This window comes from Felis catus, chromosome C2 (assembly GCF_018350175.1).
Source record: "Felis catus isolate Fca126 chromosome C2, F.catus_Fca126_mat1.0, whole genome shotgun sequence".
In the NCBI taxonomy this organism is placed as follows: Eukaryota; Metazoa; Chordata; class Mammalia; order Carnivora; family Felidae; genus Felis; species Felis catus.
This window is the reverse complement of record NC_058376.1, coordinates 73,413,027-73,434,489: the sequence shown is the minus strand read 5'-3', so window position 1 is coordinate 73,434,489 and position 21,463 is coordinate 73,413,027. Positions and strand designations below refer to the sequence as shown.

At 48.8% G+C, this 21,463-nt stretch overlaps 1 protein-coding gene across 2 annotated transcripts in view; it reads right to left on the bottom strand.

The window, feature by feature from the left end:
* The window catches only part of XXYLT1 (xyloside xylosyltransferase 1), a 170,308-nt gene that overhangs the window by 53,120 nt on the left and 95,725 nt on the right, over positions 1 to 21,463 (bottom strand). For both annotated transcript variants that reach the window (XM_023260288.2, XM_045037109.1), the window contains exon 3: positions 21,321 to 21,453. In XM_023260288.2, coding sequence (XP_023116056.1) covers positions 21,321 to 21,453 — 133 coding nt within the window. The remainder of the gene's footprint in view (positions 1 to 21,320; positions 21,454 to 21,463) is intronic.

Here is a 21,463-nt window from a genome sequence, read left to right as displayed (position 1 = left end):
CCAAGGAGACCGTTCCCTGAGCACGAGGTGGTTAGGGCTCGGGTGGCAGAGCAGGATGTGGAGGACAAAACTCTACAGTAAGTGTTTACCAAGGGCCCCAACACACGCAGGCTATTTTCACCACAAGGGATACAACACTGCAACACAGTAAAGAGAATACTGGACTATGTTTGAGGCCTGGCTCCTCCATTTTCTAGTTTTGTGACCTTGGGCAAATTCTGTAAAATGGGGACACTATCCCTCCCGGCTCTCCCCTAAGGGGCTCAGTGAGCGGATGCGGCAATAAAGCAGCAGCCCAGGCAGGTGGTCAGCATCTGGGAGGGCCATCAGGAAGATGCTGGAAGCCGGCCAGTGAGACTGGGGGAAGCCTGGCAGGGCCTCACTCTTAAGCAACTAAGGAACCCAATGGAGCCAGGGCAGCAGAAACTCAGGAATGGAGGCCAAGGCCAGAGCCCGGCTGTTGGGCCAGGAGGCTAGAGGCTGAGGTCCTTCCTGGTGCTGTTGTGGGGGCCATGTCTGTACCCTGAGTCTGTAGGGCCTGGGTGTGAAGGGGGTCAGAGAGAGGTTGGAAAGGGCCAAACACGCACGAGGCCCCTGGGCCAGCTCACACTGAGAGGAGAATGCAGATGTGGGCAGCTGAGGTTTTAAAAGCAGCTGGCTTCAACTTCTCTCTCCAGGCTCACTCCCCACCCCCACCTCGTGCAGCCCTGCTCCAACCAAACTGCCCCCTTTCTCTATCCTAAACCCAGCCCTCTCCGGCCTCTGCCTCACTCCAGCTGTTCCTTCTGCACGGAATGGCCTTCCTACAATCTCAGCTTCAGGATGCCCGGTTCTCTCCCGCCCCAATCCTTCACTGTCTTCACCTCAGTAGCCCTAAGGGGCAGCAGGTCTGTGTCTGATTCTTTCTGAATCCCCAATGCCCAGTGGTGCCTCAACAGAGCGGGCCCCCACCAGGATTTGCTAACTAACACACACCAGCAATTCAACTGTAAGGAAGAGATAGTAAATGAGTCACACAGGTCCTTGGCACCTGTCATGTGACCACATATTCCAGGTCAGAGCATCAGCCCTGAGCTGGGCTGAGCCGTGGCTCAACACTGGGGCCCCCCAGGGAATGGGGCGGCATCCCCTATAGGTTAGTGAAGAGGATGCCTGTACACCCCGCAATGCCAAGCGGCTGACTCTCAGGGGCTATGCTGCCAATGTGTGCCCTCAATCCTGTGTTTGAACAGCTCCCATGTCACCAGACCCAATGCTTCCTTATCCTCTGAGAAATGCCGACCCCTCTCCGCGCCCCCCCCCCCCCCCCCCCCCCAGAGCCCTCAGGAGACAGATTGAGAGTCTCACAGGTGACTATGTCAAGTCGCATCAGGAGAGTGTTCCTTCTGTAGGGGCTGGACAGTCACAGAGAAGGACAAGCTGGAGCCTGTCAGCACCAACACGCACAGCCAGGGGACAGGGCAGCACAGTGATCGGGAGTGGGTTTGAACCCAGGTTTGAACTCAGGCTCCCCATTTACAGGCTGTGACACCCTGGGCATGAGTTTTTGCCTTTCTGTGTCTCTGCTTCCTCACCCGTAAAATGGGCATGGAAACAGTATTAACTTCATGGAGCCAGAATTAAACATCAAGCACTATGACGACTGCTTGGCACATGATATATAGTCATTAAGTATAAATTCTTATTCTTCTTCTTATTATTACAAAGTATATTTCTGTTCTCCATTAATTTAAACTGCAACAGAGGAGGGGCGCCTGGGTGGCTCAGTCGGTTGAGCGTCCGACTTCAGCTCAGGTGACGATCTCACGGTTCATGAGTTCAAGCCCCGCGTTGGGCTCTGTGCTGACGGCTCAGAGCCTGGAGCCTGCTTCAGATTCTGTGTCTCCTCTCTCTGCCCCTCCCCTGCTCACGCTCTGTCTCTCTCTCTCTCTCAAAAATAAAGACAGATTTTTTAAAAAATAAAAAATAAATAAACTGCAACACAGGAAAACAAAATTTTGGAGGCACTAACAACATCAGCCTTCACTGGGGAGATGACAAATGAGCCTTCCTGATGCACCATGTCAGAACTTGAAGAGTCAAGAAATGATGTCACATCTCCCCACTATTTGTTCCCTTGGGAGATTTGCAGCTGACTCCCACCATCCAGGAGAGCCTGATGAAGTTGAATGCTTCAAGCCTAGCAATAAACATGATCTTCTAGAAACGTATGCAGCACTTTAAGGTTTACTCAGATCTTTAAACGTCTCTCTGAGACACACGATGGGACTCTCATTTTACCTCCGAAAAAACTAAAGGAAGATTTTAATTCAGTTTGCTTAATTCCATGCATAATTCTGCTTCTCTCAAACTGGATACTCTGATGAATGGGATTTTCTAGCCAATAAGGACACAAGCAGCCACTTTCTATAGCCCAAGCCTTCTGTTTGAGTTCTAGAGAAACAGGCAGCCGCCAGGCTGTAAAGCTCTGATGAGGAGCGCAAAATTCATGAATGACACTAGTGTCACAGCAGCCACATCTGCAGGTGGACAGCTTTGCCAGCTCTGTGGAAGGAAAAGAAGGGTAGGACTTTTCTCCCAAAGTAGGAAGTAGGAAGAAGGAAAAACGCTGGCACATCCAACAGGTGTCCAAGAGTTAGGAAGGAAACGTAGGCAAACATGGAAAAGTTGTCCCAGAAGCATCGGCATCTATCGGACCCTAAAAGAGCGTGCCTGCATCAGGCCAATTCGGGTTCAGCCTCACATGATAATGTTCCATATTTCAATCACCTTGGCTAGGAAAAACAAGCACAGGCAGATGATCTGGTGTTTAAAGGGCTCTCAGATGTGGGGCGCCTGGGTGGCGCAGTCGGTTAAGCGTCCGACTTCAGCCAGGTCACGATCTCGCGGTCCGTGGGTTCGAGCCCCGCGTCAGGCTCTGGGCTGATGGCTCAGAGCCTGGAGCCTGTTTCTGATTCTGTGTCTCCCTCTCTCTCTGCCCCTCCCCCGTTCATGCTCTGTCTCTCTCTGTCCCAAAAATAAATTAAAAAACATTGAAAAAAAATTTTTTTAAATAAATAAATAAAGGGCTCTCAGATGCATATTCTTGGTGGACAGTTACCAGGATGCATTGTACCTTTTGGCACAACTGTTTTACGTATTTTGCAAATACTCATACACAGCATTCGTGCCAGATGCTGTGCCAGGCACTTGACAAATACTAACTTATTCAATCCTCACAACCCCCAACCTCGTGAGGAAGTTTCTGTTTTACAGAGAAAGCCAGCACACAGTAAGATCAAGCAGGCAGCCCAAGGTCACGCAGGCAGTAAGTGCCGAGCAGGCATTCAAACCCAGGCAATCGGACTCCAGCTCGTGCTCGCAACCTCGCCACTCTGCTGCCTCGTCAGTCACCCTCAGCCCAGTTCGGAGAGACAGGAAGGAAGTGACCCAGCTTCCCCCGGCCAAGAGGCTGGGCCCTTCCTCTTGGCAAGTGCTAGGACCCCTGCTCCCCAGAACCTCCCAGCAGGCCAGGCTCTAAGGGCCCTGAAAGCCATCACAGAACAACAGCACTACACCAGAAATCCACGGTAAGTTCCAGTTTTTCAAAACCCCTGGAGATCATCCTAGGTATACACTGGAGACATCTAGGGTTTTAATTCATTTTTATTCCAATAAAAAGCTTAATTTTTAGGTGACAATAGAAGCAGTATGTTCTCAAAGCAGCCGTAGAGAAATCCACCCAAAGCTGTGATCGATGCCCCATGGTCATGAACTCCAGCCGTCAGGAAGCTCCAGGCAGCAGAGACCCTTAGAGCCACCAGATGTGAAAACGCACTGCCTACACTTGGCAGGACACCCAGAAGGTACAGGCCACCACCTGGGTTGTCGGGAAGAGGGAAAGGGCAGCTCTTCGGTGCACCGTGGTTTGGAAAAGACTGACACACCTTCTGTGTCCCTCTTAGAAGCTGCTAACACCCATCTTACAGTGGTTCTGCGGTCTGAGATGGCCAAGCCATCCCATCAGCCAGGAGCAATGACACAGCCACAGAGAACATCCTGTTTTTCCTTCCTATGGAGATGGGAGAAGACAAACGAGGAAGGAAAGCAGGAGCATGTGGTCTGTGTGGCCACATCCTGGGCAGTCACTGCCTTCGAGGATTCGCCAGGTGGCTCCCAACACACTCCAACGTCTCCTACAGATACTGGCTGTCCAGAAGCTTTCCTCTTCTGTCTCTTTCTTCTTCTCACAGCCCCAGACACCCTGAAGACTGGGCTGGTCCCTGTACCCTGAACATGACCCCTGCTGATCACTGCATTTCACTTCTGAGCTGTGTGCCCAGGGCAAGGCCGGGGACTGGGTTCTGCTGTGAGTTTGCACGCGCTGTGTCTCTGCACTGGACAAGGTCAGCCCTCGGGAGGCTGGATGGGACTCAGGGAACTAGGACCCTGGCTCCCCAGGTAAGAAATGTGTGTATGCACAGCCTTGCTCCGTAGAGGCCTCTTCTTCCTGCCTCTTGGTGCCTGCACCAAGAGGGAAGCCTTCCACCCAGACTTCCAACTTGCTGACGTTCAGAAGTGGAATGCCCTTCCTTGGGGGAAGGAGAAGGGGTGTGTGTGTGAGGAAAGGGCGATTAGCCCACACAAAAGATGACTCAGAGGAAATGAGAGCCTCTCTGCAAATCTCAGTATCTGAAGGACTTTTGTGGGGGAAGAGTACATACACATATCCCATGTGGCCCCAGAGTACAGATGTGGGGGAAATGGATAAAAACCACAGAGAAGCTGATTGTTCAAATTTTTAAAAATTTTTTAAATGTTTGTTTATTTTTGAGAGAGAGAGACAGACAGACAGACAGAGACAGGGCATCGGCAGGGGAGGGGTAGAGAGAGAGGGAGACACACAATCTGAAGCAGGCTCCAGGGTCTGAGCTGTCAGCACAGAGCCTGACGCGGGGCTCGAACTGATGAACCGTGAGATCATGACCTGAGTTGAAGTCGGACGCTTAAATGACTGAGCCCCCCAGGTGTCCCAGGTTGTTTAAATTTGATATACAGAAAAACATCTCAATGAACCTGTCCAAAAATAAAATAATGGGCTTCTTTGGAAGTGACAAGTTCCCCATTGCAAGAGGTGATCAAGCTGAGACCTTGAAAGTCAGGGATGCCCTTAAATGAGAAAAGATGCCCCTAGATGTCTCTCCTATCTCTGGTATTCTGCAATTATTTTCACAGAATCTGTAACTGTCTGTTAAGGTTAGGAAAGATATTCCAATCCATCCTTCTCATTTTATAAAGGAGGAAACCAAGGCTGACAGAGAGATTGTGACTTGACTGAAGCCGGCCAGCTCTGTCTCTCCATCTCCGCACTGAACAAAACTATTCAGAAAGATGAGGAATGCTTGTCCAGGATTTCCATAAGAGGACAGAGGCAAAGTGCAGATGGTTCTTATTTCCAAGAGCTGATAACACACTGCCCATCTCCATACAACCCTGGGGACCCCAGACTGGCCCTGAACCCAGCCCTGAGGCTCAGCACCAGGAGGCTGAGACTCGTGGGAAAGACACTGTGGTAGAAATAGGCTGCTTCCACAATAAACGGCAGGATAGGATTTCTGTAAGTTAAGGGGTAGATACCAAAACTCATCAGATTCAAAGAAATCCATAGTATATGTTTCCTATCATCTCAGGGGGATGTTGGATGGACAGAGGGATGGATGGATGGATGGATGGATGGATGGATGGATGGATGGATGGGAAGGAAGGAAGGAAGGAAGGAAGGAAGGAAGGAAGGAAGGAAGGAAGGAAGGAAGGAAACCATTACTCTAACACTTCTATGACCATAAGAGAAATTTTAATCCAAGTCAGGCTGCAGACCTATGAGAAAAAAAAAAAAAGGAAGCCCATGCCCTCTAATAACTAAAACCATTCCCCCTCTGGCATACAAGCCCTGAATAGCCTGGCTGGACACAATTCACACTACAACCTACACAACTAAGGTTCCCCAGTGATCAAAAACCTGAAGAAACAGTCTGAGAACAGACACTCACAAGTCTGTTTCATTACACACTCATCGCAGCCTCCAGGGACGTCACTGTGCTATGAGGAAAAGTGATAAAACCATTCCGCTGGAGGGACCTGCACACGTTGGAGACGAAATCCAGCCTTTCCCAAATGTGACTGTGGACTGTGAGGTAGGAGGGCAGTTTGCATGGGAGTCAAACCCCAAGGCAGGAACTCGAGTGCTCTTCAATGTCTTAACGGAAAGACTGGGATTGCCTGTAACACGCAAGCATATTCTATGAATCCCCAGAAAAGGGGGACTAAGTGACCTGGGCTGTGAGGTGGCAGAGCATGAAGCCGCAAAACCTCTCCGGGCTGACTGTTTCATAACTCAGAACTATAAAGGCAAGGGCTAGGAACCATCCACTTAGGATCGCAGGTGCTTGGAGGACAGGCAGGGCACTAGGGCCAGGGACCCAGTCCTAGTCCTGACCATGTGACCCTGGGCAAATCTAACCTACGAGTACAGTCTCTTTGGCAAAATGGGGATAACACTACCTGCCTTCCTCCTTTACTGAATTAGTAGGTTGAGCAAATGTAAAAGTTTGTAAACAGTTGAGCACTGTTCAAGCCTAAGGGAATGCAGCACCGTTCTAACCGCTGGCAAGAGCAAAGACGCTAAAATGGGAAATAATGGCCCACAGCCTGCAAGGCACACCTGAGATTCTCAGGTATCAGCCATCAGCACGTCTGTCAAAGGGTGTGGAGACGTCACGCTGGGACAAGAAAGACCAAGCGGAGGCCCAAGAAAGCAAATAACTTATTCTTTGCCTCTGGAACAAAGTGGCAGATCTTAATCACAAGAGTCTGGATTCGGAAGACAGGTTCGCAAAATGAGAAAAGACCCTAGAGAGCAAGTCATTAGACTTCAAGTCGGTCAAGTCGCATGAGGCCGTCCATAAGCTTAGGCTCAGTTGTGGCAGCCCCGGGTCATCCCGCACAATTACCGCACGCTGTGGTGCCCATGTGCTACGGAGAAAGTGCTCTCATCGATGGCTTGGAGAAGGTGGGGCACAGAAGGGGCCCCAAATTGGCAAGAGCAAGTGGACAGAGACAGATGGAGGGGTATAGCACTTCTGTGGCATGCCATGGACTGACACACAGGGGCAGGCCCATTACAAGGAGAAGCCTGAAACGCTTTAAAACTGGTGCTTCAAAAATCCTTGACGCCATATCCCTGTAAACTGTTTTCAGTTTGCAAAATCTGTAAAACATTACTCACAGTCGGCTCCTATCTGGCCACTCTCTACACCTTTGCCATTGGGCTTTCCACATTGGTCTTCTGCACCACGGAATAGAAAAGCAAAGTCATGTTTTTCATCACGGCCAAGGGCATGCACTGGCCTATAAACTGTGAAGAGGAAAGCCAGTGGCAGCTTCATATAAGGCAGGATGCGGCCTCTTCCTGCACGGCACACTCCCTTTCCAAGTCAGGACAAATTCCTTCTGGCTTCTAAAGCTGCCCCCCCACTCCACCCCTCACCAACGCTCTATGGCAACCTCTCTGTGTTCTGGGAATGTTTTCCACAACTGACCAGCACCATGGGAAGATATGGGTTGTAGAGGACAGGGAGAAAGGGAAAGGGCAGAAAACTCTCATGAAGCCCCTCTGTACCTGGTGTTGTGCAATGTGTATATGACAGCATTTCATTCCCAGCCATTTACTGAGGACCCACGAGGACTTAGGCCAGTGATTCTCAAACAGGGGAAAGAGAGAAGGCACAAACTCCAGCTTCAGAATCACCAGGCGGGCAAATGCAGCCTTTCTGCCTGCATTGTGACATGTGAGTTACGTACCTCGAATATGCCATGAAGGGGGCAGCAGAGGTCACTTTATAACCAATATGCTGGAGGCAACCTCCATTCCACAGATGAGGAAACTAAAGCTTTAAAAGGTTTAAATATGTTATGCAAAATAATATGGCCGGTAAGTGGTGGAACCAGGAGTCAACCCACCTTCGATTTCAAGATTAATTTCCCAACATTCTAGTCTACCTGCAGGGTGCAATAAGGGCACGTATATTCCCAGAAAACTAAATGACTGGGCTTTATCCCTATGGGTACAGGCCAGTTCCCCCTACTTCCTCTTGATCCTTCATGCCATTATTTAAAAATAACCATGCCTTAAAATCCCAAGCTGTTCTTAGAAAACTAGAGCTTGGTGACAGCTGGAGGAAGGGCTCCAGTTCAAGGCTCCAGGCTTCACTTGTGAGGCTGAGATGGAAAAGACAATATTTTATTGTCTCTTATTGTCTTTTATTGTCTTTATTGTCAAAAGCCCTGTCCCCAAAGGATGCAGAACCCTGCTGGGGAGAAACACACACATAGGAAGCATCTGTCCTCTAAGTCACGACCTATTGAATGATCTCAGGGCAGTCAGTGCTGAGGAGCAGGGGTTATGGCTAGGAACAAGGAAGCCCTCAGAGGCTTTCTAGAAATGGTGGCCTCTCACTGGGCCTCAAAGGATGAGTAGGGCAAACAGAAGGGCAGGATGGAGGGAGAGCACCCTAGGCAGAAGGGACAGCATACCCCCAGGCCACATGTGTGAATGAGCACCTGTCTGGGAGACAGCTGGGGGTTCGGTGCAGCTGAAACAAAAGGTACAGGGGAGCTGGTGGGAGAAGGTGAAAGGTGGGAGACGAGGGAGGGCAGATTGCAGAGGTCCCTGAGTGGTGCGCTAAGGAGCAGGTGGTCTTTAGAACTGGCACAATGCCTGGCATAGAATAAGTGCTCAAAAAAGTATGAGAGAGTGAAGTCTCGTCAGTTAATTTGAGGATGCGGACAGGGTAGGGTGTGCCTTGAGTGTGGAAAACGCATTGCTGAGGGGCGCCTGGGTGGCTCAGTCAATTAAGCATCCGACTTTGGTTCCAATCTTTGATCTCGCAGTTCATGAGTTCTAGCCCTGCGTCAGGCTCTATGCTGACAGCTCAGAGCCTGGAGCTTGCTTCAGATTCTGGGTCTCCCTCTCTCTGTCCCTGCCCCTCCCCTGCTCATGCTCTCTCTCTCAAAAATAAATAAACCTTTTTAAAAAAAGAACAACTTATGTATGTATGTAGGTGTGTGTGTGTGTGTGTATTTTTTCTTTTTAAAAGAACACATTGGGGGCGCCTAGGTGGCGCAGTCGGTTGAGCGTCCGACTTCAGCCAGGTCACAATCTCGCAGTCCGTGAGTTCGAGCCCCGCGTCAGGCTCTGGGCTGATGGCTCGGAGCCTGGAGCCTGTTTCCGATTCTGTGTCTCCCTCTCTCTCTGCCCCTCCCCCGTTCATGCTCTGTCTCTTTCTGTCCCAAAAATAAATAAAAAACATTGAAAAAAAAATTAAAAAAAAAAAAAAAAGAACACATTGCTGAGACTGTGTCCAACACGAAATGAAACAAAGCCAAGTGAACAGTCTGAGGACAAGATGAGGAGCTTCTGAGAGGCAGAAAATGGTGTGAAGTGTGGAGGGCCCCTGTGTCAGAATGAGCAATGAAAAGGAAGCGAGGTCTGGAGGTACCTCTAAGTTAAGGAAGTGCAGCCACAGACAATTTTATAGGGGCTTCTATAGGGTGCTCCGGCCCTCAGCTGCAGTGGGGACAGCTCTCCAGACTCTTGAGAGCAGACCCCATGGCTTACCAACCGAGACTGGCATGGAGTAGAAGGGCCCTCAACAAATGCCTGTAGAATTCTTAAGAGTGGAGCTGTTAGTCACCAAGTTAGCTTGGATAAGCTCAGATGTGCTAAGGTAAGTGGACAAGGGCCACCTCCCCCCAAAACACCCCGAACTGAGGCCCAGCTCATGTTAACTGTCTTCTTCAACTTGCCAATTCCAGGGCCAGGCCACAGGGGCAAATCCTCAATGGGGGTCTGAGTTTCCAATTCCATTCCCCTCCCAGAGGTGGGCTGGGCTGGGCTGGGCTGCCTCCACCTACAGCTGTAGGCTGATTTCTCCCAGACAGGCCCCCCGCCGGCTTCTGGAGGTTCTGCTCCAGACGTAAGCATAGGTAACATTTTCTGGAGCCCTACACCCTTGCCCGGGGAAGAGAGCCCTCCCTGCAGAAGGTGGCTTTAGGCCCTCTGGAGCGCACAAAAGCACACGAGTCAGCCTTTTCCAGTCACAGGCTGAAGGGGCGCAACCCTGGTCAAGCTCTGACGTGCAGTTAATGGGCACTAAAGGCAGCTCTTGGGAATTTCTGAGACCAGCCAGAAATCAATGGTGAAAACAAAGCATTTACACTTCCGAGAGGCAGTGGCCTCACCTCCACTTCTTTCCCTTGATTCCTTCTGCATGGAATTATGGCCAAATCCCACTGGTGAGCTCTCAAAAGTAGCAAATTAGTCTCTACATGGTGTTAACACCACCCTGCAGAGAAAGCCTAATCTCCCCATTTGACGCGGGGCCAAATTACAGCTCGTGGGCTACCACGGACTACCAGGAGATGTGGGGGGCAGGCGTGGTAAGATGCATTTATAGTCACGGGGTGCTTTACTCTTCACCTTGAAAGTCCAGTCGAAGGCCAGATGGCAGCCCAATAAACCTTTTTTTAAAGGTTTATTTATTTTTGAGAGAGAGAGCATGAGCAGGGAAGGGGCAGGGACAGAGAGAGGGAGACACAGAATCTGAAGCAAGCTCCAGGCTCTGGAGGCTTTGGGCTCCAGGCAGCCCAAGAATGATTCGACAGCCCCCTTCCTGGTTCTAACAGATGACAGGCCCAGATACACTGCCCACCCGGCAGTATCTCAGGCCCCAGGGACCTCAGCCTTTCAGAGCCGCCTTGCCCTGCCCCAGCCCCTGCCAGTCCTCTGCCCTCCACCCTTCCCTGCTCTGTGCCTCCAGCTCAGGGTGATGACATGTCCTCGGGTGGCCCAGGACACTGCTGGTTTACACTTGTCCTAGTGTGACTGTTAACAGCATCCCCTTTCTACACTCCAAGTGTTCTCGTTTAAACAATAACCTGATGGTGAAATTAAATGGTCACCCCACCCATACTTCCTCCCAGGACTACTTCTCATGATGTTTAACCTTTACTTACCACAGTCAGGCAGATCTAGAAAATGGAATCTTAAGCGGTAGGGCCTAATTCAGACTGCACACATCTCCCTTCCCTCCTTCTCTTCCTTCCTTTAAATTTCATCCCCAATTTTCTTCCAGAAGGAATTTCTCTTAGCTCGCAAAGATGCCAAAATGCATCCTATGAAGAGCCACAGGCTTGACACAGGTATACCGCAAGTTTGGCTCTCAATTTTCTATTAATCAAATGAAGAAAAGGGCATCTAATTCGTTGTACAGAAGGAAACGCCATTAATCATCCAGGAGAAATACAACTGTTTGTGCCTTGCAGAGCAGGGAGAAGGGTCTCCAGATGGGCCGTCAAAGAGGCCGCTCTGCACGTCATTTGCAATGTCCTTACTACCACGCCTGAGCAGGGAGCAAGGGTGGGGGGTTGGTGTCTCCGTGGGTCCAGCCCTCCCCTGGCTCGTTCACGAGGCAGCACTGAACAAACAGAAGGTGAGGTGAGGCAGTGAATGTATGGCAGCCACAAGGCTCCCAGGCCTCTCCTGTCTCCTTGCCTCTTCCCTTTGGTTTCTCTCCCTCCTTTCCACCCTGTCTAGACCTTCAATCTCCTAAAAGCATCTTCAGACACTGAGAGTAGTTTAAAGATGTTCTAATACACAGTAAAGTTAAAAGTAGTTGCTAGTTCTGATAAATGCTAAGTCTGGGGATCTTTTTGTTTTCTTCCAAAATTATATTTCTGGACCAGAATTATGCTTGGCCTTGACACTTCACTATTAGGTAAGTCTGAGGCTAGTGAGAGAAAAACATCTGATGGAATTTTGAATTACCAATAAAAATTAACTACTTCAAGTGATAGGAGAAAACCCTTGATAAAAACAAAGTTTAAGTACCCAAAACTCACCATCAGCATCCAAGGACCAGTAACTAAAGTCTTTGGAAGGTCCAGGCCAAACTTGTAGAAGCATTTGGTCAGTTTTTGCCTCAGTGAACTTTTTCTTCCCTTTTCTTTCACAATCCGTTTTTAAATCTTCAAATACTTGTATTATCTCCTGGAGGCATTTACCTGAAGTTAAACTGCTACAGCCTGTATCCTGAGTTTCAGATGGCCTCTTCTTGTGCCTGTGACAATATACTGCATTCACTGGATGATCCCCTTTTGAGAGCCTACCTGATATCTTCTCATTTTACACTTTTTTATAAAACTGCTCACCTCCATATGGTCTTGAATATGATACGGTGTGTGGACTGGAGACTGAGGCTCCTCTGGTCTGTTCTGTGTAGGTGATGGGGCGGGGGGCACCTGTATATGCAGCTGGTCACATGCAATCCAGATACAGCATTTCACCCACAAATCCCTCCCAGGTCCTGGCAAGCCATTTCTGTCTCCTGGGGACTCAGAGACCATGACTGTCTCCACTCCGTTTATACAAAAGCGAATGGCCTGCTCATCTGTAGGATGCCTTTAACCTTTGACAGCAGCTGAAAGAATGTGAGGCACGAGTGAGTAGAGAGGTGGCCTGAATGACCACAATCACACCATTATCGTCTCAAACCCTGATGACATTTTGGCAGGAAGGAACAAGCAGAAAAAATGGAGACGCCTCTCCTCTGCTCTAGTTATTCCTTCTAAAAAACGATTCATCTTTATGTCCTTACCTTGCTTAGAAACTATTTCCCAGGCTCCCTGAAAGCTGAAAACCAAGGAACTACAGTTACACGAAGAACATGAAAATCTCATTCGCTGCCAAGCCACGTAGAATGCTAGGATTATATTGCCTTCTTTACGGTTCCAAATTCACGATACTTGGGTCAAACCAGGTAAGATGGTCCTAGAGTCCGGGGAAGGGTTTCCCCTGCTTATACGCTGCGCAGATACTAGGTGTCATTTTATTAAGGGTGGCAGTGTTTCCTTACAGGGAATCAAGTGGAACCAGAGAAGTAGTCAAGTGCACCAGGACCTTACACCACACTGACTGACAGTAATGAGGCCCCATGAGCATCTCGAGGACTTCATATTTCTGAAAGTCCGTCAGGACCAGCAGCTTCATAATGAGTGCTCATCTACAGCAGCCAGGACCAAAAGGCAAATTATTATACAAAAAGAAATTCTGATTCCTAAAAAGCTTCCTCTTTTACAAATGGTAGAAAATTCTCAAAGACAGAGACATTTAGGAAGGCTGGGTCCCTGGATCATAAGCGTTCCTATGGGCAGCTCCTTGATACTAGGGTCGATTCTGCTACTTCTAAACGGAAGATCATAGGGGTTCTCTACGGTCAACAGTAAATGACGCATTTAAAGAAGTCACCCAATGCAGGAGCAGGAGGTAAGGAGTTCATTTCAAACTCAAATCCAGTAAAAACTTGACGTTTCTGTAATGGCTAATTCTGCAGCTAACCGGAGGCAGGGGAATGGGGGCTGAATATCCATTTCACTCCGGTCACCTGCAGGAAGGCAGGCATGCAACTGACACGTGTACCCAAAGTGGCCATGGAGCCATACTGTAATTCCCCTCACACACAGCCAGTCATGCCTAAGTCAGTCCTTCCCTCATGCTGCCTGTCACAGAAAGTCCCTCTTCTACATATGCCACTGTGATTCAACTATGCTATTTTGCTTTTTTCCCCCCAAGAAGATGCTTATAGATCAGTCTTTTTTGCTGCCTGGATTGCAAATGAGGATCTCTCAATGAGATGTTTATGTGGCAAAAAGGAACAAGTTCTGGCAATGCAAAAAAAAAAAAAAAAAAAAAAAAACCTGAGAAAGCGGGTGTGCTTTCAGAGAAGGGAAGCCCCTCCCATGTTCAACCAGGACGTCATCTTAGCCTGAACACAACATCTTTGGCAGCCTGCCTCCCACGGCCTTCAGCGGGCATTGGACACTCACAGCTCACCCAGCAGGGCACAGCCGTCACAGAGGAAACACAATTCCGCTTCAGTGCTTCTGCATGCGTCTTTTTCCCTTTAAAACACATGTTCCCAACGGTGTGATTAAAAAATAACCGCCTCAGAGTAGGTATTTTTATCTCTAGCATGGGGCAGGTATCTCCCTCCCCTTTTATTAGGAATTCCGGGCCTCCATCACAGCCTCCAGATCCCATGGGCTATGCCAAAGAGTCCAGCCTGCCGACTCCCAGGGAGTGAAGAAACACTCAGCTTCTTTATCAGGCACTGCTGTATAAGGTGGCAGCTTTTTTTCTCTGTTACTCAGATTGAACCGTAATAGAAACTGACAGGTTCAATCTTGGTTACTTTAAAAAAAAGACAACACACACACACACAAGAACAAGAACCAAGAAATTCATTTTCAGGTGTCTGAGGGAAGAAGAGAGGCTGCTACCTGCAATGATGGTGGTGGTGGCACTCTCCTACAAAGCAGAGCTTGACGCCTACTGAACAGAGGACCTGGATTTATTTATATCAGCGTAAACCCTTCCAGACAGAAGTAGTACAGTAACATCCTGACACAAGACAATCTGGAGAGAGATGGAAAACGCTGGGTGGCTAGATGTGAGAGATGGGTCTGTCCCTCTCCCTCCCTCATACAAACTGATTTCAGACTGAGGAACCTGAAGACAAAATGCCACTATGAGTTCACACAACCCTCCTCAGCTCCAGACCCAGCAATGGCAGATAGGATGCTTTAAAAAAAAAAAAAAAAAAAAAAAAAGATTAAAAATAACATTTACAGATGCAATGGTAGGCTGTCTGGGATTTGTTTCAAAATAACAGAGAAAGCAAGGAAGGCAGAAGTGGAGAGGTGGCTGGGAGTAGAGATGAAACAAGACTGGCTGAGGGCTAATAATTATTGAGGCTCCTTGAATGTTGTAACATTGAAGCACCCAGCATCCTACAGGATTCTGTCTACTTTTGTATATTTTGGAAGGTTTCCTAAGTGAAAAGCAAAAGCAAAAACACAAACATACACACATACACACACACACACACACACACACACACACACATACATATATACCTATATATACCTATATACATATGCATATATACATACATACATACTTACGCATGTATATATGCATACACATATAGGTATATATGCGTATATGCTGGGAGACTAGCAACGCTTCATATAGGAATACTGAGTTAGGTATAAGGATGGCCAAGATATACTGGTAAGTGAACAAAAAAATAAAAACGATGCACAAGGGTATATAAAGTATGAGTCCACGGATACACACACACATACATGTTGATAAATTTGTAGAAAATCTCTGGAAAAATAATCCTCACATACTTCTTGAATTTTTAATGAAAATATTTTTATATAATGATTTTTTTTCTAATTCGAGGAGCGCAGCATGGGAAAAGACGTAGTAGGGTTAAAAAACAAGATGAATATCTCCAGGAGAAGAAATGGAACCCAAACCTTGTTAGCGCTCAGGGCTAGAGGCATGGGCTGAGTTCAGAAACAGGGCTTGTGGCCAGCAGTTCGCCCTCCGCAGGGCACTGAAATACCCGGGCAGGGGAAAGAGGCCGCCAGGCTCACACTGGGAAGCAGGGAGTGGGGTACCTGCCCTGCTTCCCCGCTGCAACCACAACTGCATCTTCTGTGTGCATACCTCCCCGTCTGAGCTCTCGGATTCCCACAGAGGCATACTAAAACTTCCCTCCTTCGTTGTGGACTAGTTGACTTCTTGCAACACTGTTCTGTTTTGCAAATAGCCTGTATTGTTTAGAGTATAGGGCAAAAGTATAAAGACGTGCCTGCACAGATACTAAATTCATAGGACTGATTTCCTCAGGGGAGGCAGGGAAGGAGGGGAAGCCAGTACCAACATCCCAGCTAGGAGTCCAGGAAATAAAGTATCAGCCCCTTTGTCTTCCAGAAAGGTGGGGATGGCTTACATGGGAGGGAATTCCTCAAACACAGGAAGGGAGTTTAGATGCTGAGAAGCCAAAATATTAGCACTAATTATGCTAAGTTATCAGCTGCTCCAATTTTACGCATAAGGATACTGAAGCTCAGAAGTTAAGGGACTTCCTTTGGGTCACACAACTAGTAAGTGGCTAAGCTAGAACTGGATAAAACGCCCAGGACCACTAGGGAGTGCTACTCCATGCCAGGCACTATAAATATACTGACTGACTTAATCTGCCATTCAACTCCACCATATGTAGTATTATACAGTGCTATAATCCCCATTTCTCAGCTATAGAAACTGAAGCTCAGAGAGGCCAAGAGACTTGCCCAAGGTCACACAGCTGTGAGTGGCACAGGTGGGGCCATTCCACATCCTCCTCTCCTACCTCTGTGCTACCTCTGTGCTAAATCTTCACTTCCTCCCCAGCTCCCCTGAGAGCCCTTCACCAGTCCTAGGAATGGGATAAGGCAGCCTGCAGATTAACTGGACATTTCCACTCCAGCATCTGGAAGGAGGCGAGGCTGGCACAGATGCTATCAATTAAAACCATGTGACCTAAAAAGGTGAAAGAGTGGACACTATTAAAATACTTAACACAAAAGCAAATTCCTGCCTGGTGGTGCCTTATCAGCAGCTGACAGGATTAGCCTGCTGCTTCCATCTCATGGTGGGTTTGGGCTCAAACAAGCACACAGCTGGCCTGTGGAGCCAACAGAGAATGAACCGGAAGCCAGTGGCCCCCACCAACAAAGCTCCCATTCATCAGCTCCTCAGGTGGCCAGCTCCAAGACAGAAAGACCATAACCAAGGGCTGTGACCCCAGCTACACACACACACACACACACACACTCTCTCTCTCTCTCTCTCTCTCTCTCTCTCTCTCTCTCTCTCTGTCGTACACATTCTCTCTCTCACACACATTATCTGTCTCTTTCTCTCTCTCACACCACACACACATTCTCTCTCACACACATTCTCTGTGTCTCTCTCTCTCATACACTCATTCCAAGCTCAGCAGGAACCCTGTGGCCTGAAGCTAAACCACTGCCAGGCCTCCTAGCTCCAGCGACCTCCCCAAAGGGCCCAAATCACAAGCAGGCCTCTAACTCCTGTGGAGTGGTGACCTCAGGCCTGGTGCCTCACGGAGACTTTGAGAGCTGCCTCCTTCCATCCCTCACTTACTCACCCTGTTTTCCTCACAAGCTCCCACTCCTGTAACACTTTGTTCCTGCTCACTCGAGGATTTTGTAGAAAAGCCAGATCACCCCCTTCTGCTAAAAAGAGAAGGTTCTCACTCTTGGGTAGGGGTAGAGCTGCCAGGTTTAGCGAAACAAACAAGCAAGCAAACAAAAAACAGGGCATCCAGTTAACTTAAATTTCATATAAACAGCAAATAGTTGTTTTGTGTACATATGTCCCCATGCAATATGTGGGACATACGTACACAAGACAATTATTTGTTTATCTGAAATCCAACTTAAGTGAGTGTCGTGTGTTTTAACTAGTATCCCTGCACGGTAGGGGTGGGGTAGAGCGAGGGTATCCCGTAGAAGAAATCGCCTTGAAAAGAAAACACACAAAGGCGTGGTGAGGACTGAGGGAGGAGGGTGAGCAAGTGCCCTTGACTGAGGGCCTCTCTCACTCCAGAAACTTTCAGGCATGTTGTTCCATTTGAGTTTTTGGTAATTCTGGAGATATACGTATCCTTACTTACAGATTGAAAACAAAACAGAGGGTCAGAGCATCCAGTAGCTTGCAAAGCATCACGTGGGTAATTCATGAAAGGCAGGGACTATAATCCAGAGCTTCTGAGTATAACCCGAATGCTTTTTTTTCCACGTCAAGCGGCTCTGCCTGCTGATACCCACTTGTAATTTGTATGGGCTGTACATAAAGAGGGTCCAACAGTTTTCTTTACTCTTCGAATACATTCATCAGGAAGCAAATTCAAAATGGCATCCTGGACTAACACATATTTGCAAAATACAGTGGTCTATTTACAGAGACCATTCTGTTGACAGAGAAAGCAAAAGACTCTTCCCTCCTTTTGGCCATGTATCCCAACTAAACACATCACCCATGAGGACCTGTCCGGCAGTCTAGTTGTCTTGACAACGAGGCAGGACTGTTCCACCCAAAATGGCCACGACTCCCCAACTTTCAGGTGAGAAGGGTCATGGAACATCTGACTCAACAGAATCCTGACGGGGACCCCGGAGGAAAAGGTTCCTCTATCGCCATCCTAGCATCCCACAATCCATCATTTTCCAGAACACATGGTGGGGTTAATGTATATTTGGGGCAGCGGGAGAACTGAAAAACAAAACAAAACAAAACAGCTATTTGTCAAATGAATAGTGAGAAATACATTTCCCTCCCCTCTCCTCCAAGCTTCTAACGTTCATGGCACACAATAGAGGGGAAACAACCATAAAAATGACTTAAGATGTGCCCTTTTGAAGTACAGTAACTGTCAGACAAGTGACTATAAAAATAACACAGTTGAGGAGATCCAAATTTATTTCTGCTTAGTGAATTTCCAGATCAAAAACATACTTGGTTAATCAGTCCAGTTTTGCTTTTGTGCTGTTTCGTTTCTAAATTTTCCTTTCTTTTCATAGACGCTAGCTGATTTTGCTTATGGCGAAAACCTTGCCCACCTCACACTCCGCCACTTGGGGAGGCCACGTGGTTGTGGGAACTCCCACCACCTCCTCGTTCCTGGAGGAGGGCTAGGGAAGCGGCAAGTGCCCACAGGGGTGGGTGACGGCCAAGTCCAGACAAGTGGGGCTGAGGCTGCCTGCCCAGGGGAAGGGCCCAGTTCCATCCGTCCTTGCGTGGACGCGGTTCACTCGCCGCCCTTCCATTCCCCCCTTTCTTCTCCCACTCCCTCCCCACAAGCACACACACCCAGGCACAGGCTCCAAAGGCGCAAACAACTAACACTTGCTCTTTGGGGGCAGTGGAGTCTCCAGTTTTCTTGTGGAAGACAGAAAAAAAAAAAAAAAAATCCACACTCCACCCCCCACCCCTCACACCCAGCCAGCACCAAGCCATTCCCAGCCCCAGCACGAGACTGCAAATATTCAGAGGCAATTACCCAGAGCCAGTAGGGCGCACATTCGTGCAAGACAGCCGTTTGCAGACTTAATTATTAGAGGCTTTATAAACATTTCAGCTGGGGAGGAATGGAAGGGGAAGGTGGGAGCACCAAAAGGAGTTTTCATTTCTGCTGATTTGAGTGCACGAGCCCTAAGGACAGGGCAGTTTGGGCCTCTTTCAGCAGCCCAGCCACAGAGGTCTGATTTTCCTCAGATAATTAAAGACTCCGAAGGTGAGAAAAATTCAATTTCGTTTTGGATCTAAAATCTCTCAGAGATTTCTTTTGAGAAGTCCAGACAATTAAATTGATTTAAGTTTCACGGTTAATAAAATCCTAGATCTACAAAAAACATAAATTCTGGCCAAAACGATATAAATGTGATCACGTTTCCATGTATATTACATGAGAAGATTCCAGATCAGGCCTTGAAGTATCACTGCTCTGACTGCATTTAAAAATGAGCCTGGTACAAGTATCCAGGAGACCCTGGCCCCTACTGAGCAGTGAGGAGCCCCCCCCGCCCCCGCAGCAGACAAGCAGCCTCGGGACTGAGGAAAGACACTGAGGAAATGGTGAGGGGCAGGAGAGAGGGATCACAGTGCCAGAGCCAGGGGCGGGAAGTCTAGGAGCACAACTGCTCCTGTTCTCAGATGGGGGAACCCAGGCCCTGTGCACAGGGATGAGCACACAGGACTTTGGACTCTCAGTTCAGTGCTCCTTTCCAGTGCCTCCAGTTGTGAAATTGAGAACCACTGACATAAGATACACCTTGCGCGAAGGTGAGGGAATGAGGCCCGGAGGCTGCTAGGAGCTGGAAGTGGCAAGTGTTTGCCCAAAGCCTCCCCGAGTACTAGGCCCTGCTTTGTGATGGGGCGGGGGGCGGGGGACACCGTGGGAGAGGATGACGTCAGGGCGAACAGCCCACAAGGCCCAGGGGTTATCAGCCCTCTCAGAGGCCTCGCAGGAATTTCCTGTTATGTGATCTGCGTGTTGCAAATAACCACAAGCAAGCAGGCTGTCACTCTTCCCCTCTCTTTTAGGGGAAGCACGGGCTCTTGGGTCACCAGTCGCCTGTGCTCTGCAGCTCTCCAGAGGCGGCATGGCTCCAAGAATGTCCACAGGGAGCCAGCGGGAGGGGATGCGCAGAGAACAAAGAGCGGGCCAGCCCAGGGGACGGTGAAATCCCCGCTCCAGGCGGCTCGGTTCTGGGGGTGCTCTGGCTCTGCCCAGAGGAGGATCAGTCAGTGACCTGGAACTCTCTGGATCCAGAACCATGGGTCTAGTTTTTAACAAAAACTTGTACGTGCTTTTGCCTCTCCTCTCCTTTGTTTCAACTGTAAGATGTATAGTACACACACAGGATGACACGCAACCCCGCGCACGGCCCCCGTGGCAGAGGACTGACACCACACTGAGGCACTCCAGAGGCAACCTCCGCCCACGTCCTGCTCCCCACCCCTCCCCCACCCCACCCTCTCCAGAGGGAACCCTGTGCTGGCTTTGGGGATCAGCATTTCCTTGGTTTTCCTTATAATTTGGGCCACATGGTACGCATCCCTGAAGATCACAGTTTAGTTTTGCCTAGCAGTGTGCATGGGTACCACGTGCTCCTTTTTGGTTTTGTGTAGGACTCACTCAGATGAAGGTATTTTATTTATCCATTCTGCTATCTATGGCATTTAAGTCATTCTCAGTTTTTGGCTACCACACACAATGCTGCAATGGATATTCTTGAACATGTCTCCCGGTTCGCAGACGCTGGGGTTTCTCTACGACGCGTGCTTGACAATGAAGCCGTGCACGACGCAGAATGCGTTCTTCACCGTGAGCGGGGAACGCCAACCTGTGTTCCAGAGCTGTGCTGCCTTTGCCTCCTTACAAGACACTGAGACTCTGCTTCAACAGAGGAGCGGTCACTGGTGACCGAGAGGCCAAGAAAACCTAGTTCATCATCAGACCGGCAAGTTAAAGCCATATCCTGATACCTCCCTCTGTATGGCAAAGCCCAAGATTTTAAAATTCTGAGCTTAACCACAACCAACAACCAAAACAGCTCCCCTTTCTACAAGAAAAATGTCACACACTCCCCAAAAAGAGCGAGGCAGCATCTACGGCTTTGGAGCGGACCCACCTGCCCGCACTGTTGACGACAGGCAGTAAGTACAAATGTGTCTCTAAGAGATTAAGTGTAGAAAGACTGTCTACCGATAAATCCCAGTCTGAAGTGGGTAGCGGGAGAGGGGAAGGGGACAAGGGGTGGAGAGGGTCCTGGAGGCCACGTCCCCTACAGCTGCCACATACCTGTATACTGGCTGCATCTCTCTTGCTATGCCAATGACGGCGCCTGGCAGGAAATTGTCAAACTCCTCAAACAATTCCCGGATGTTGGTCTTGTACTTCAGGTCTAGGTCCAGCTGAATTATCCGCAGGATCTCTGGAGGAAA